The sequence below is a fragment of the Pristiophorus japonicus genome, chromosome 21 (genome assembly GCF_044704955.1).
Source record: "Pristiophorus japonicus isolate sPriJap1 chromosome 21, sPriJap1.hap1, whole genome shotgun sequence".
In the NCBI taxonomy this organism is placed as follows: Eukaryota; Metazoa; Chordata; class Chondrichthyes; family Pristiophoridae; genus Pristiophorus; species Pristiophorus japonicus.
In genome coordinates, this window is record NC_091997.1 from 56549290 (window position 1) to 56565009 (window position 15720).

Genomic DNA, 15720 nt, shown 5'->3' on the forward strand with positions numbered 1-15720 from the left:
TGGGTTTAAATAGAAATAGAGCGCAAGTCCACAAGCACAATAATAACTTGCCTCTCTGCAGTGTTTCATTAAGTATAGAGTAATCCCAGCACTTTACATCAAGGGGCGAATGATTCATATTCTGGCACACATGAACAAGCCATTTTGTGAGCGCTGGTTATAAATACACCGCACGATATTAAATGGCCCTTCATAGTTTGGGTAAGAGGTGGTTAGCGTAAGTAAGCTTGTCCCAGACTACAGCTGCACCCTTCCTTCCAAACAGTTCCAAAGTTAAGACTTGCATTCATATAGCGCCTTTCACAGCCTCAGGATGTCCCAAAGCGCTTTGCAGCCAATGAAGTACTTTTGAAACATACCGCTAATGCTGGGAATCTGAAATAAGTTCTGAGGAAAGGTCACCGACCTGAAACATTAACTCTCTTTCTCTCCCCACAGATGTTGCCTGACCCGCTAACTGTTTCCAGTATTCTCTGTTTCTATTTAAGTGCTTTTTGAAGTTTAGTCACTGTTGCAATTTGTGCACAGCAAGCTCCCACAAACAGCAATGAGATAAATGGTCAGATAATTTGTTTTCGGGATTGACTGAGGGATAAATATTGGCCAGTACACTGGGGAGAACTCCCCTGCTCTTCTTCGAAAAGTGCCGCGGGATCTTTTAAGTCCATCTGAGAGGGCAAACGGGGCCTCGGTTTATGTACAGAGGACAGGCAGAGGCTGGGACACAACTTTCAGGCAGGGAAAGGGAGAAAGGAAATGATAAAATACTGTAACGAAAAGTGAAATAATTTATGACTATTGGAAGAATTCACCGTCAGGGGTTAGGGTTAGGGTGAGGGTGATGTGTGGATTCACCCCGAGGGACGAACGTTGGCCAGGACACGCTGAGAACTGCCGGCACATCTTCGACAAAGATCGTTTACATCCACCCGAGTAGAAAGACAGCCCCTCCAACAATGCAGCCCTCCTTCAGTACTGCGCTGGGGTCTCAGTGGAGGAGAAACAGCCATTCTAAAACACATTGCATGCAACCTGGAGCAACTAAACGGCTAAATCGTTGTATTCAGCTGCATCCCTGTGACACAAAGGGCTCACAACTCTTTTGGAGTAAACCATAATTAATTAAATCAGGTGCCCCCTAATCTGGGGGACACTCCAGACACTTTCCACAACAGCTCTACACAAAGGGCTCACATAAATTTTTCGTAGCCAATCTTTCCAATTCTTTGTCAGATCACAAATGCCAGAGGTCACCTTGCACACATCAAGGATCACCCTGCGCTAATGCTCTTAGCCAAAAGGCCTAGAGCCCAAGCACCGTTTCTGGAAGTACTGCAATACCAGGTTCGTGCCATGGAGGTGGATGGGTCAGCAACCCCACACACCTCCTATTAGTCGCAATCCTTTAGGCCAGCTGCAAACCCTGACAAGAGCCCGATCCAAACTGTAGACAATTAAACCTACACGGCCTTCAAACAGACAAGACTAATGCACATTCCCCTTGTCCCCATATCGCCCGATACCCATAGCTAACAGAAATCTATGATCTCAGTCTCGAAAGCTCCAATCGACCCCCAGAACACACAGCCTTTTGGCGAGAAAGTTCGACCTTTCCACTACCCTTTGTGTGAAAAAACGCTTCCTGGTTTCACTCCTAAAAGGCCGAGCTCCAATTTTGTTACCCCACTAGAGGATATAATTTATCTCCATCTACCTTATTGAATTCTTTTAACAAATATAAACTCTTCGATCAGATCACCCCTCAATCCCCAATCTTCAATCCCCTCATTCTTAATGTGACTTAAGCACAGAACAGCAAAGTAAGATTAACTGGAGAACATGTTCTTTATTAAACTAATTGAAACTCAGCAATTATGAGTTCTGACACATCCCTGTCAAGTTGACTGGCGCCTTAGAAAAGAAACAAGTGACAGAATTACATAGATTTACAAAGAATGCACAGCACACAAGCCAGGCGATGTCGGTATTAATGCTCCACACGAGCCTCCTCGCACCCTCCTTCATCAACCGCTATTCCTTTCTCCCTCAAGTGTTTATCCAGCTTCCCCTTAATTACATCTGTGCTAGTCGCCTCGACCACTCCCTGTGGGAGCGAGTTCCACATTTCACCACTCTCTGGGTAAAGGCGTTTTTCCTGAATTCCCCGTTGGATTTATTAGTGCCTACTGTATATTTATACGCCTTATTTTTGGTCTCCCCCACAAGTGAAAACATCTTCTCTACGTCTATCCTATCGCACTTCTTCATAATTGTCAAGACGTCGATCGGGTCATTCGAATTTGATTTGAATTGGCCATCTCGATTGGTCGTGTCCTTTGAATGATATGTACTCAGTAAAATAACAATATACACCAGCTCAGGCTTCCCACAGCCAATCAGAAGGTTAATAGAACTACTAACACTCTGATGATTCAGAATGGGTCGGTGGTTACATGATATTGCAAGGAGCTTTGGAAGCTGGTCTTCCAAGTGGAGAAAGTGCAGAGTGAAAGTTGGAAGGTGAAGAGATTAATTGAAGAGTGGTGTACAACTATTGTAAAACCGGACAGGCCTGAGCACACCCACCTGGAAAGGCCCTTTCCGATATCCCCGCGTGAGAATTGGATACTTCTGTTAAAGGCACATGTACCGAGCCCCCGAATATCCAATATTCACCACACTCAGTCTGCCCGCCTAACACAGTGCAGTCACAGGAAAACCTGCAGTGGATCCCAAGTAGTGTTTAACAGCTCCAGTCACTGAACCCAGAGAGAGTCAGACAACAGTGTAACCATACAGAGAGACACGTGTGTGCAAGGTTGGTCAAGCTGGGCCGAGAGGGGGACACTCACAGAAAGACAGAGACAGCCGGGAATTGTGATCACTGCAGCCCACACACAGGGGAAACCACGCAGCCCAAAAGGCAGAACTGACCAATTCTACAAGAGATTGTTTATTACATTACAACAGCGACTACACTCCTAAAGTACTGCATTGGCTGTAAAGCGCTTTGAGACGTCCGGCAATCGTGAAAGGCGCTATATAAATGCAAGTCTTTCTTTCTGTTTATTTTATACTCATATCCCAGAGGGACACTAAATACTGGAAACTTCACTGAATACAGACAGTTAATGTAATCTGCAAAACCAAACTAATCTCTATCTGACTCTCTCTGTGACCCTCTGTCTGTCTGTTTTTTTCTGCCTCTCTGTCCCTGTCTCTCTCTCTCTCTTTCTGTCACTCTCTATCTCGCTCGCCCTCTTTCTCCTGCCTCTCCCTCTCATTCACATCACAATAGCTGACAGGAAATGCAGGCCAACCCAAAGTCACTGCAGCTGATGAATGAACTGAGAGAATGCGGTGAGAATGATCGCGGCTGAGCAGCTCAAGAGAAAACAATATTTACAGTGCCCGTATAGTGTTGAGTTCTTGCCACACGTTAGTGTGTCTCACTGCACTGTATAACTGCAGGGTGTGTGCAAGACCTCAGTGCTGGTAAACCAACATTCAGCACCAAGGGGCAGGACAGAGGCAGGTTTCAGTGCCACCCCATTCAGTTCCCAATATGGGCCCCAGGGACTGGATAATGCAGTGTCTCCCACTGGGGAGAGAGGAGAGCCAGGACCCAGTCGCCACACCCAGAGTGTGCCCAGGGACCCAGTCGCCACACCCGGAGTGTGCCCAGGGACCCAGCCCCTACACCCGGAGTGTGCCCAGTGACCCAGCCCCTACACCCAAGTGTGCCCAGTGACCCAGCCCCTACACCCGGAGTGTGCCCAGAGGCCCAGCCCCTACACCCAGAGTGTGCCCAGTGACCCAGCCCCTACACCCGGAGTGTGCCCAGGGACCCAGTCCCTACACCCGGAGTGTGCCCAGTGACCCAGCCCCTACACCCAGAGTGTGTCCAATGACACAGTCTCTACACCCGGATTGTGCCCAGTGACCCAGCCCCTACACCTGGAGTATGCCCAGTGACCCAGCCCCTACACCCGGAGTGTGCCCAGTGACCCAGTCCCTACACCTGGAGTATGCGCAGGGAGCTAGTCTCTACACCCGCAGTGGGCCGAGGAACTCAGCCTCTACACCCGGAGTGTGCCCAATGACCCAATTTCTACACCCGGAGTGTGCCCAGGGACCCAGTTCCTACACCCAGAGTGTGCCCAGTGACACAGTCTCTACACCCGGATTGTGCCCAGTGACACAGCCCCTACACCCGAGTGTGCCCAGTGACCCAGCCCCGACACCCGGAGTGGGCCGAGGGACCCAGCCCCTACACCCAGAGTGTGTCCAGTGACACAGTCTCTACACCCGGATTGTGCCCAGTGACCCAGTCTCTACACCCGGAGTGTGCCCAGTGACCCAGCCCCTACACCCAGAGTGTGCCCAGTGACCCAGTCTCTACACCCGGAGTGTGCCCAGTGACCCAGCCCCTACACCTGGAGTATGCCCAGTGACCCAGCCCCTACACCCAGATTGTGCCCAGTGACCCAGTCTCTACACCCGGAGTGTGCCCAGTGACCCAGCCCCTACACCTGGAGTATGCCCAGGGACCTAGTCTCCACACCCGCAGTGGGCCGAGGAACTCAGCCCCTACACCCGGAGTGTGCCCAATGACCCAATTTCTACACCCGGAGTGTGCCCAGTGACCCAGTCCCTACACCCGGAGTGTGCTCAGTGACCCAGTCCCTACACCCGGAGTGTGCCCAGTGACCCAGTTCCTACACCCAGAGTGTGCCCAGTGACCCTGTCCCTACACCCGGAGTGTGCCCAGGGACCCAGGCCTGATACTGTGGGACTGGATCAGTTAAACAAAGGAAAAAGGGTAAAATAAAACAATAGAATGAAAAGGGTGAATCATATTCAGAAAAATATTCCAAAACGAACAAAAGCTAGACGCAAACCACTGCCAGGAGTGCCAGAGTGTTCCTGTATCAAATCCCAGAAAATTCTGCTTTGTTTTGCCTGAATGCACAGGCTGTGCAGTCTTCCCATGCAGAGCATTCCAGGAATTCCTGCACATGATTTCCCTGAGTCAAGTTCCAGTCAAGGCAGACAGTGGGCGCATGCAGTCAGCACATTACCCTGCCTCTGTCTTTTCAATACTTCTGTTGAAAGTGTTAAGTGTAAAATGTCTCACTCCCGGCACGAGTGTGAAATTACTTAGGGGGCAAAAACACTGGCAAAATTGTGGGAAAGCAGGTGTTTTCGCCCTAGGAGGGAAGGGGGCAGTAAAGGAGGCCTCACTAGGGCGTGGCAGGGCCATGAATGGCAGAGTGCTGCCCTATGTCAGCTGACTTGCATTCAGCAATCATCCTTCAATCCTTGCTTCCAGCTCATTCCAGCTGCAGCAGCTCATTTTCAGCATTGCTGCCCTTGAGTCACAGCTCTGAGCAACAGAGAGAACGTTGTGGGATGGCTGCTGCTAATCCTGTTGCGAGGGAGGGCCTCATGCTTCAACAACCCTGGAGACATTGGTGGGGGCAGTGGCGAGGAGGGAGTCGCGGTTCCCTGCGTCTGGATGGAGGCCATCGTCGCAGGTATTCAGGGCCATGTTGCGAGAGGTGTCGGCCAGTGCAGTGGTAAACAGAACCCCGACACAGTGCCGCAAGTAATTCACCGACCTCAGTCGGGTGGTAAAGGGGAGAACATGCCTTCATACATTCGTACATTCCAGCCTCTGAGCTTCTGTCTGTGCTCACTGAGCAAACCACCACTCCCCACCACTCCCCCACCCAGCCTCTGAGCCTCTGTCTGTGCTCACTGAGCAAACCATCACTCCCCCACCAAGCCTCTGCAGCTACTCTCACACATCCTCACCTCACACCTTGTCTACATTCACAGCTACAATCATAGCCGGACTCTCACTCACACGAGTTCCTTCCTTTTGCAGGCTAAGACAGCACATAACAGGAGGGAGCAGCAGCGGACAGGAGGGGGTGAACCTCAACTGCAGGAGCTCGCTGACCTGGAGGAGCGAGTGCTGCGGCTCATTGCCCCGCAGGTGGTGGGTGCCATGGCTGTCGGCGACGTTGACCCCGCCCGGGGCAACAACGGTATCTTTACCCTCTCTCCTTTTCTCATCCCACTTCCCCATCACACCAGAAGGCTTTATCACTTTCCAGCTCCATCTGCCTTCCTTGCTCTCAACCTTAAAGTGAGTCTTGTGCCATTTATGCTTTCAGATAATGAGCCAGTAGATGTGGATCCTGTACCTGAGTCCCCCCCATGACACTGAGGAGGGAGAGGAGGAGGAGCCAAGCACTGCGTCATTGTATCTCTCGCCCGCAGGCACCAGCTCAGAGACTGGCACTGCGCGGTCGTTAGAGGTTAGCTTAGGACAGGGGTTTGCACTGGGTGATGCACTGGGGCCTAGCAGACTGCAGCAAGGCCAAGGGGAAAGGGAAGCTCGGGAGCCAGCTCCCTGGAGGATAAGTTTGTGCGCAAGTTCTGCTGTGCAGGATTCAGATGAGAACCTCAATGGGGAGGCATTCACAGGAAGGATAGGTGCAATGGCAAGGGTGCCCGAGAGCCTCTTGGCAATGGTAAGGAGCATGGAGGAGTCCGCCTCCAACATTGCACAGCGCTCTGCACACACCATGGAGCCCATCATTGCCAGTCTGCAGATGATGGACTCCCAGAGACCGTGTGGATCCAGACCTCCTGATGTGTATCCTGGGCGATGTGGCAGCTTCCATTGCAGCACAGACAGAAGCCACGCAATGTCTTGATGCTGTGATGCAGTCAGTGAGTGCTGGCATCGAGTCTCAGCCTGCTCTCACACAGTCTCAGCTGGATGCCACATGTTCTGACTGCTGCCATCGCCGCTGGGCCCACCACAGTCCACCGGGGATCTCACGGTGCCACAGCAGGTCACCAATCTGTGCTCCAGTGGATCGGTGGGGTTGCTGAGGTGCTGCCCCGGGGAGTGGCAGTGGGTCAGTATCCTCTCTCAGGATGGCAGCATTCCTGATCCCACCACTGTCACTCCACCATTGCACTTGTCGCTGCCCGTCACCCAGACTGCCCCCGCCCAGCCTGAGGTGGTGCAGCCTACAGCCGGGCCTTCCAGGCCCAGAGCTGGTCGAGGGCCTCTTACAAGGCCATCTGTATCTCTGGCCCTGAAAGAGAGCAGCCTTCCACCAGCCCTGCTGCAGCCACAGGGGACACACAGCAGAGGGGCAGTAGAATAGTTAAACCAAAGAGGGGATATAAGGAAATGCACTAGGGTGATTCTTAAATACATTAATATACAGTTAATTGTTATTCCATACATTTTTATTGCAATGTTTTAGTTTTGCTGTTGTCTCTCATTTCAGTTTTGGGGCTTTGGTACGGAACGCAAACTGAAATGGTGATGGGGATGTCCAGAGGAGGGGAAGTGGGAAGGTAGTCAATGAAACATGTGTAATGGGAGGGTCGCGGACCATCCTTCCAGATTCCCAATTCTTTGCCTACCTCCCACATTGCTGCTGTTGCTGTTCCTCCTCCCCCTTGTCCCCCTGCCCCTCCTCCCCCTCTCCCACCCCCTGCTCCTCCTCCTCCCCCTCCTTTCCCTCCCCCTCCGCTTGCTCCTCCACCTGCTCCTCCCCCTCCCCCTGCTCCTGCTCCTGAGGTGGTCCACTGATGCCTGGCGGCAATGGCTGTTCCCTTATGATGGCCAGGTTGTGCAGCATGCAGCAGACGACGACGAATAGCGACACCCTCTCAGCCGAGCACTGGAGGGCTCCTCCCGAGCGGTCAAGGCAGCGGAACCGTTGCTTCAGCACTCCGATGGTCTGCTCAATGATGTTCCTGGTGGCAGCGTGGCTCTCAGTGTACGAGTGCTGGGTAGGAGTGGTGGGTTATGGACGGGAGTCAAGAGCCAGGTGGAGAGCGGATCGCTCTTGTCTCCGAGCAGCCAGCTGCGAGCTTGGTGTGGGGGCTGGAAGAGAGCTGGCACAGGATGAAGGCATTGTGGCTGCGGCCAGGATAGCGGGTATTGATGCTGAGGGTTCAGCGTGTGTGGTCACACACCAACTGCACAGTCAGTGAGTGGGAGCCTTTGCGGTTACAGAATATCTCAGGATTGTGATGCAGTACCCACAAAGCGACATGGATGCAGTCAATGGCGCCCTGCACCATGGGGAAGCCTGCTATCCTGGGAAAGTCACAGGCCGCTTGTGTTGCTTCTCTCTGCTCATGGGGAAGGAGATGTAGTCCCTCCTCCTTCTGTACAGAGCATCTGTGACCTCACTGATGCAGCAATGCATGGCCAACTGGGAGATGTTGGAGATGTCTCCTGTCGCACCCTGGAAGGATCCATTGACAAAGAAATTGAGAGCGATGGTGGCCTTGACTGCCATTCTCACCCTGGTCTGAGGCTCGAGGCCTGGTTGCAGGAGGTACAGAGCTCTGTGACCACGTCCTTGCTGAAGTGCAGCCTTCGAACACACTGTTCCTCAGTGACACTGATGTCGGAGAACTGCTGGCGGAATACCCAGGGAGGGTAAGGCTTCCTGTTGTCCCTCCTCCCTCTGGCCACAGTAAAAGTGAAACGTTAATGTCCCCAAACAGGGCGCTCCCGAATATCACTCCCTCGACCATTGCACCGTCCTCGAATCTGAACAACAGCCCCAAACTGGTCCTTTTTCGCACACACTTTATTTTCAGCACCTGTTGTATTTTTAGCCGTTACTTTGCAACTATTTCCTGCATCTTTCCCTGAACCTGAAGTAATTATATTGCATTTAACATTACTGGTGTTCTAGACTTTATTCTGGGGCCCTTTCACTTATGGTTAGGCTATTTTCACTTTCATTTGTCTTTCTGCAGAAGCGTTTCCCTCCCCCTCCCTTTATTGGGTCACAGTCCATTCTACAGTCCTCGCTGCCTCGCTGAGGTGAAAGGGCCTTTGAATACATAGAAATATAGAAACATAGAAAATAGTTGCAGGAGTAGGTCATTCGGCCCTTCAAACCTGCACCACCATTCAATAAGTTCATGGCTGATCATTCACCTCAGTACCTCTTTCTTGCTTTCTCTCCATACCCCTTGATCCCTTTAGCCGTAAGGGCCATTTCTAACTCCCTCTTGAATATATCCAATAAACTGGCATCAACAACTCTCTGCAGTAGGAAATTCCACAGGTTAACAACTCTCTGAGTGAAGAGGTTTCTCCTCATCTCAGTCCCAAATGGCTTACCCCTTATCCTTAGACTATGTCTCCTAGTTCTGGACTTCCCCAACTTCGGGAACATTCTTCCTGCATCTAACCTGTCCAGTCCCGTCAGAATTTTATATGTTTCTATGAGATCCCCTCTCATTCTTCTGAACTCCAGTGAATACAGGCCCAGTCGATCCAGTCTCTCCTCATATGTCAGTCCTGCCACCCCGGGAATCAGTCTGGTGAACCTTCGTTGCACTCCCTCAATAGCAAGAACGTCCTTCCTCAGACTAGGAAACCAAAACTGAACACAGTATTCCAGGTGAGGCCTCACTAAGGCCCTGTACAACTGCAGTAAGACCTCCCTGCTCCTATACTCAAATCCCCTCGCTATGAAGGCCAACATACCATTTGCCTTCTTCACCGCCTGCTGTACCTGCATGCCAACTTTCAATGACTGATGTACCATGACACCCAGGTCTCGTTGCACCTCCCCTTTTCCTAATCTACCACCATTCAGATAATATTCTGCCTTCGTGTTTTTGCCACCAAAGTGGATAACCTCACATTTATCCACATTATACTGCATCTGCCACGCACTTGCCCACTCAGTCCAAGTCACCCTGCAGCCTCTTAGTGTCCTCCTCACAGCTCACACCGCCACCCAGCTTAGTTTCATCTGCAAACTTGGAGATATTACACTCAATTCCCTCATCCAAATCATTAATGTATATTGTAAATAGCTGGGGTCCCAGCACTGAGCCCTGCGGCACCCCACCTGCAACTGCCTGCCATTCTGTAAAGGACCCGTTTATCCCGACTCTCTGCTTCCTGTCTGCCAACTAATTCTCTATCCACGTCAATACATTACCCCCAATACCATGTGCTTTAATTTTGCACACCAATCTCTTGTGTGGGACCTTGTCAAAAGCCTTTTGAAAGTACAAATATCCTGGGAAAGCCACATGCCGCTTGTGTTGCTTCTCTCTGCTCATGGGGAAGGAGATGTAGTCCCTCCTCCTTCTGTACAGAGCATCTGTGACCTCACTGATGCAGCAATGCATGGCCAACTGGGAGATGTTGGAGATGTCTCCTGTCGCACCCTGGAAGGATCCATTGACAAAGAAATTGAGAGCGATGGTGGCCTTGACTGCCATTCTCACCCTGGTCTGAGGCTCGAGGCCTGGTTGCAGGAGGTACAGAGCTCTGTGACCACGTCCTTGCTGAAGTGCAGCCTTCGAACACACTGTTCCTCAGTGACACTGATGTAGGAGAAATGCTGGCGGAATACCCGGGGAGGGTAAGGCTTTCTGTTGTCTCTCCTTCCTCTGGCCACAGTAAAAGTGAAAAGTTAACCCCTCAAACAGGGCGCTCCCGAATATCACCCCCTCGACCATTGTACCGTCCTCGAATGTGAACAATAGCCCCAAACTGGCCCTTTTTCGCACACACTTTATTTTTAGCACCCCTGTTGTATTTTTAGCCATTACTTTGCAACTATTTCCTACATCTTTCCCTGAACCTGAAGTAGTTAAATTGCATTTAACATTACTGGTGTTCTAGACTTTGTTCTGGGGCCCTTTCACTTATGGTTAGGCTATTTTCACTTTTATTTGTCTTTCTGCAGAAGCGTTCCCCTCCCCCTCCCTTTATTCCATTCTACAGTCCTCGCTGCCTCGCTGAGGTGAAAGGGCCTTTGAATACATAGAAACATAGAAAATAGTTGCAGGAGTAGGCCATTTGGCCCTTCGAGCCTGCACCACCATTCAATAAGATCATGGCTGATCATTGACCTCAGTACCTCTTTCTTGCTTTCTCTCCATACCCCTTGATCCCTTTAGCCGTATGGGCCATATCTAACTCCCTCTTTAATATATCCAAGAAACTGGCATCAACAACTCTCTGTGGTAGGGAATTCCATAGGTTAACAACTCTCTGAGTGAAGAAGTTTCTCCTCATCTCAGTCCTAAATGGCTTACCCCTTAGCCTTAGACTATGTCCCCTGGTTCTGGACTTCCCCAACATCAGGAACATTCTTCCTGCATCTAACCTGTCCAGTCCCGTCAGAATTTTATATATTTCTATGAGATCCCTTCTCATTCTTCTAAACTCCAGTGAATACAGGCCCAGTCGATCCAGTCTCTCCTCATATGTCAGTCCTGCCATCCCGGGAATCGGTCTGGTGAACCTTCGCTGCACTCCCTCAATAGCAAGAACGTCCTTCCTCAGATTAGGAGACCAAAACTGAACACAATATTCCAAGTGAGGCCTCAATAAGGCCCTGTACAACTGCAGTAAGACGCCATGCTCCTCTACTCAAATTCCCTAGCTATGAAGGCCAACATACCATTTGCTTTTTTCACCGCCTGCTGTACCTGCATGCCAACTTTCAATGACTGATGTACCATGACACCCAGGTCTTGTTGCACCTCCCCTTTTCCTAATCTACCACCATTCAGATAATATTCTGCCTTCGTGCTTTTGCCACCAAAGTGGATAACCTCACATTTATCCACATTATACTGCATCTGCCACGCATTTGCCCACTCACCTAACCTGTCTAAGTCACCCTGCAGCCTTTTAGCATCCTCTTCACAGCTCACACCGCCACCCAGCTTAGTGTCATCTGCAAACTTGGAGATATTAAACTCAATTCCCCCATCCAAATCATTAATGTATATTGTAAATAGCTGGGGTCCCAGCACTGAGCTCTGCAGAACCCTACTAGTCACTGCCTGCCATTCTGTAAAGGACCGTTTATCTCGACTCTCTGCTTCCTGTTTGCCAACCAATTCTCTATCCACATCAGTACATTACCCCCAATACCATGTGCTTTAATTTTGCACACCAATCTCTTGTGTTGGACCTTGTCAAAAGCCTTTTGAAAGTCCAAATACACCACATCCATTGGTTCTCCCTTGTCCACTCTACCAGTTATGTCCTCAAAAAATTCTAGAAAATTTGGAAAGCAGGATTTCCCTTTCATAAATCCATGGTGACTTGGACTGATCCTGTCACTGCTTTCCAAATGTGCTGCTATTTCATCTTTAATAATTGATTCCAACATTTTCCCCACTCCTGATGTCAGGCTAACCCGTTTTCTCTCTCCCTTCTTTCTTAAAAAGTGGTGTTACATTAGCTACCCTCCAGTCCATAGGAACTGATCCAGAGTCGATAGACTGTTGGAAAATGATCACCAATGCATCCAATATTTCTAGGGCCATTTCCTTAAGTACTCTGGGATGCAGACTATCAGGCCCCGGGGATTTATCAGCCTTCAATCCCATCAATGCGCTTCACGCAGCTGCACAACCTGAGAGACTTGTGCTGATCTGAATGCTGACAGCAGTAAAGCTGAGAGGTGACAGACCCCCTCCCATCAACATTGTCCCACAGTTTGAGCTCACACGATGCTGTATAACTACAGTCTCAGGCTGCCTGTGGGACATATGGGGTGGTGGGGGAGTGGGGGGAGGCCTTCAAATCTTGCTGTTAGGAGAGGCGGCGGAGTGGGGGCGGCATTCCAGCCTATTCTTTACATTAAAAAATAGCCCCACCGGAACAGATCATCCTTTGTGCTTGACCTCAGTGCTTGCGGCAGGGAGGCGCAACCAGCAGTATAACCTAGGTTTTGACACATGGCACTCCACAGATAGCACTCCCTGACCAACGGCTGTCTCACACAGGAGAGCGTTTGAGATTCTGGAAATAATAGAGAAATTGCATTTATATAGCACCTTATCCCGTCCCCAGGAGGTCCCGGGTGGACATTAATACCCAGGAAGCGCTTCCAAAGTGCAGTCGCTGGCGTTTTGTTTGCAAACACAGCAGGCAATGTGTTCAGTCTCAGGTCTCAGTCAGCTCCTGGCTCCGAGGCAAAGTCCTGCTGACTGAGCCCGACCTACACTGAGGAATGTGCGGCTCGCCACGTTCCTAGCGTTTGCTCCTTGGGCGGAACCCGAAAGTTGGTAACCACAGAAAAGGGACCCCCCCCCCCCCCTGCCAGGGCACACTCTCCCTTGCCCCCTGTCAGGGCACATTCCCCTTACCCCCCTGCCAGGGCACACTCTCCCTTGCCCCCTGTCAGGGCACATTCCCCTTACCCCCCTGCCAGGGTACACTCTCCCTTGCCCCCTGCCAGGGCACATTCCTGCCCTCTCCCCCCCAGCAATGCCCATTCTGCCCACTGCCCGCCGATCCTTACCAACTTTCTCGAAGGCTTTGAGGGCGAGTTTCCTGGGGTCCGGGTCGGGATCCGGGAGCTGCGAGCCCCGGGACCTGGTGCCGATCATGGTTTGTGGTCTGGCCGCTCGCTGCCTGCTGTGTTGCGGCGTTTGCTGAGCTCCTGAACCTCTCGCTCACTCACTCTCATACACTGCCAGGCTCTGACTGACGGACGGGCTGGGCTGTCTCAGCCTCTCTCGCACACACACACACACAGAGTTGTCTGGGCTGTCTCAGCCTCTGTGCCTCTTTCCTGTCCCTGCCCTTGCCCCTGCCCGGGGCTGCAATGTCCCAGGCTTGGATTGGGCTGTTTGTCTCAGCCTCGCCGCCAGCCCCTTTCTGCACAAACTCTCCGCCTGCAATGGTCTTCAAGCTGCCGCCTGGCTCCGGCTAATGACAAGCTTCTGGTCTCCCAGCCTCTGATTATAAACCAGCAATTCAGCTCGCGTGACTCCCAGCGTCTCTGTCAGGAACGTGTTGTCGCCAAGCGAGGTGAAATTGCAAAGAGAATGCCTTCAGTAAACTCAATGCGCTTTTCTCCCCCTTGAAAGTCCTGAATGCTCCCATTGACACTGGAATATAAAGGGCAACTCTCGCACTGCCCCCTTGGCTAGATGCCATGTCAATATTCTCAGTGCGTGTAAAGCTCCTGATGCCCAGTCAGCCCAAGACAGACTCTTTCCCCCAGGTCTTGGTCTGCGCTTGGTCTCTACCTCTGACAGTATAACTGTGACCAGTGCAAACCACCACTTTTTAAAAGTTTCTTGTTTGATAAAGTGTTCTCCTTAGAGCAAACCGAGATTTACTCGAGGTGTTCATAATGATGAGGCGTTTTGAACGAGAAGCCGTTCCCACTGGCAGTAGGGTCAGTAACCTGAGGACACAGATTCACTGGGCCTAAAGTTCCATTCTTGCTGGGCGCGTACGAAGTGTGCACGGACCCGGTGAGGCCTCGCAAAAGCTGGTTATTGGGGCGAGGCGCACATGGGCCGAAAACCGGCTTTTCCAATCTGTCAAAGATTTCTCCGGACAGATCGTCCACAGCTCCGGGAGAGGGACATCCGCGCGGGACGATCGAGCTATTTGCCCAACTCATGCCCAGCAAATGTCCTTCAAACTCTTACGCCTGCTGAAAGCAGGCGCATTGCTTACTTTTACCAGCGTAAGAGTTTTAAAACATATAAAAATTACATTTAAATACACATTTTGATAGTAAAAATCCTGTCCATTAACGTAAGTTTTTATTTGTAACACTATTAAAAAACATTTTTAAAAATTCAAAAAAAAATATATTTTTTCTAAAACATTTAATTACATTTCATTTCAATTAACTTTAAATATGTGAGGTGTTGTATTTATTTATTATGCTGTGACTCGGTGTTTAGGGGGTTTTCTCATTGATAGTAATGGGAGTCCATACAAATAGCTCCCAGTTGTATCAATGAGAATACTGCATAGTGATTGGTGGTCCACGGCCACGTGACTCCAGCTTGTACAGCAAATCTTGGCCTCTGACCGGGATCTTACATTCCTCCGGGACCACCAGGTACTTTGTAGATTTTTTTCGGGTCGGAGGCGTTTGTACGAAGGATGCCTCCGACCGCAATTTCAGGCCTAAGATCATTGGCAATAAAGCGGGGGCGGGTGGGTAGATGAGAATTTTGTAAAATCAGCAAAGTTATGAGCAGGAATTCAATGCCTAAAAGGGTGGTGGAAACAGATTCAATAATAACTTTCAGAAGTGAATTGGATATAAACTGACAAAGGAAAAAATTGCAGGGCTAATGTGAAGGAGCAAGGGGAATGGGACTAATTGGACCACTCTTTCACAGAGCCAGCGCAGGCACGATGGGCTGAATGGCCTCCTTCTGTGCTGTGTGGTTCTATGAAAACAAACTCCGGAGCTGCACTGGATCCAGTGATTGCATAGAGTCATCTCAGCATTCAGCTTGCCTCTCCCAGTAAGCACCTTCCTGGCAGCCACAGCTGGCAAACACCAGGCCCTTGGGTACGGGAGCAGGGGGCTTAACCCTTCCCCCACTCCACAATGGTGCAGAAATGTCGGGTAACAGTGACTCCACCGATACACTGTCGGCACTGTCCACTGCAACCTGGCTTCAATTGCAGCCTGGGCTGATGTGATGGACGTTCTTATCCGCTGACTGTTGGAATTTGATGTGAAGTGACTTTGAGCAGTCTCACTCAGTTCTTTGTGGGCATTGGCGCTCAGCTTAAAACTCTCATTGACAATGTCCGAGAGGTCAGAGGCCAGCGGATGGAGGAGTGCTGCATTGGTGCAATAGGCCTGTGCTTGTCCGGGGCTGACACTACCGCACATTGTAATCGCACTGTCG

The 15720-nt window shown here is 50.7% G+C and overlaps 1 protein-coding gene across 1 annotated transcript in view; it reads right to left on the minus strand.

Moving 5' to 3' along the window:
- The window catches only part of LOC139234007 (1-phosphatidylinositol 4,5-bisphosphate phosphodiesterase delta-3-like), a 102553-nt gene extending 88650 nt beyond the window's left edge, over positions 1–13903 (minus strand). Inside the window, exon 1 of the mRNA XM_070864799.1 lies at positions 13347–13903. Within this exon, the coding sequence (XP_070720900.1) occupies positions 13347–13434 (88 nt within the window). The 5' untranslated portion in view covers positions 13435–13903. The remainder of the gene's footprint in view (positions 1–13346) is intronic.
- Positions 13904–15720: the final 1817 nt, after the last annotated feature.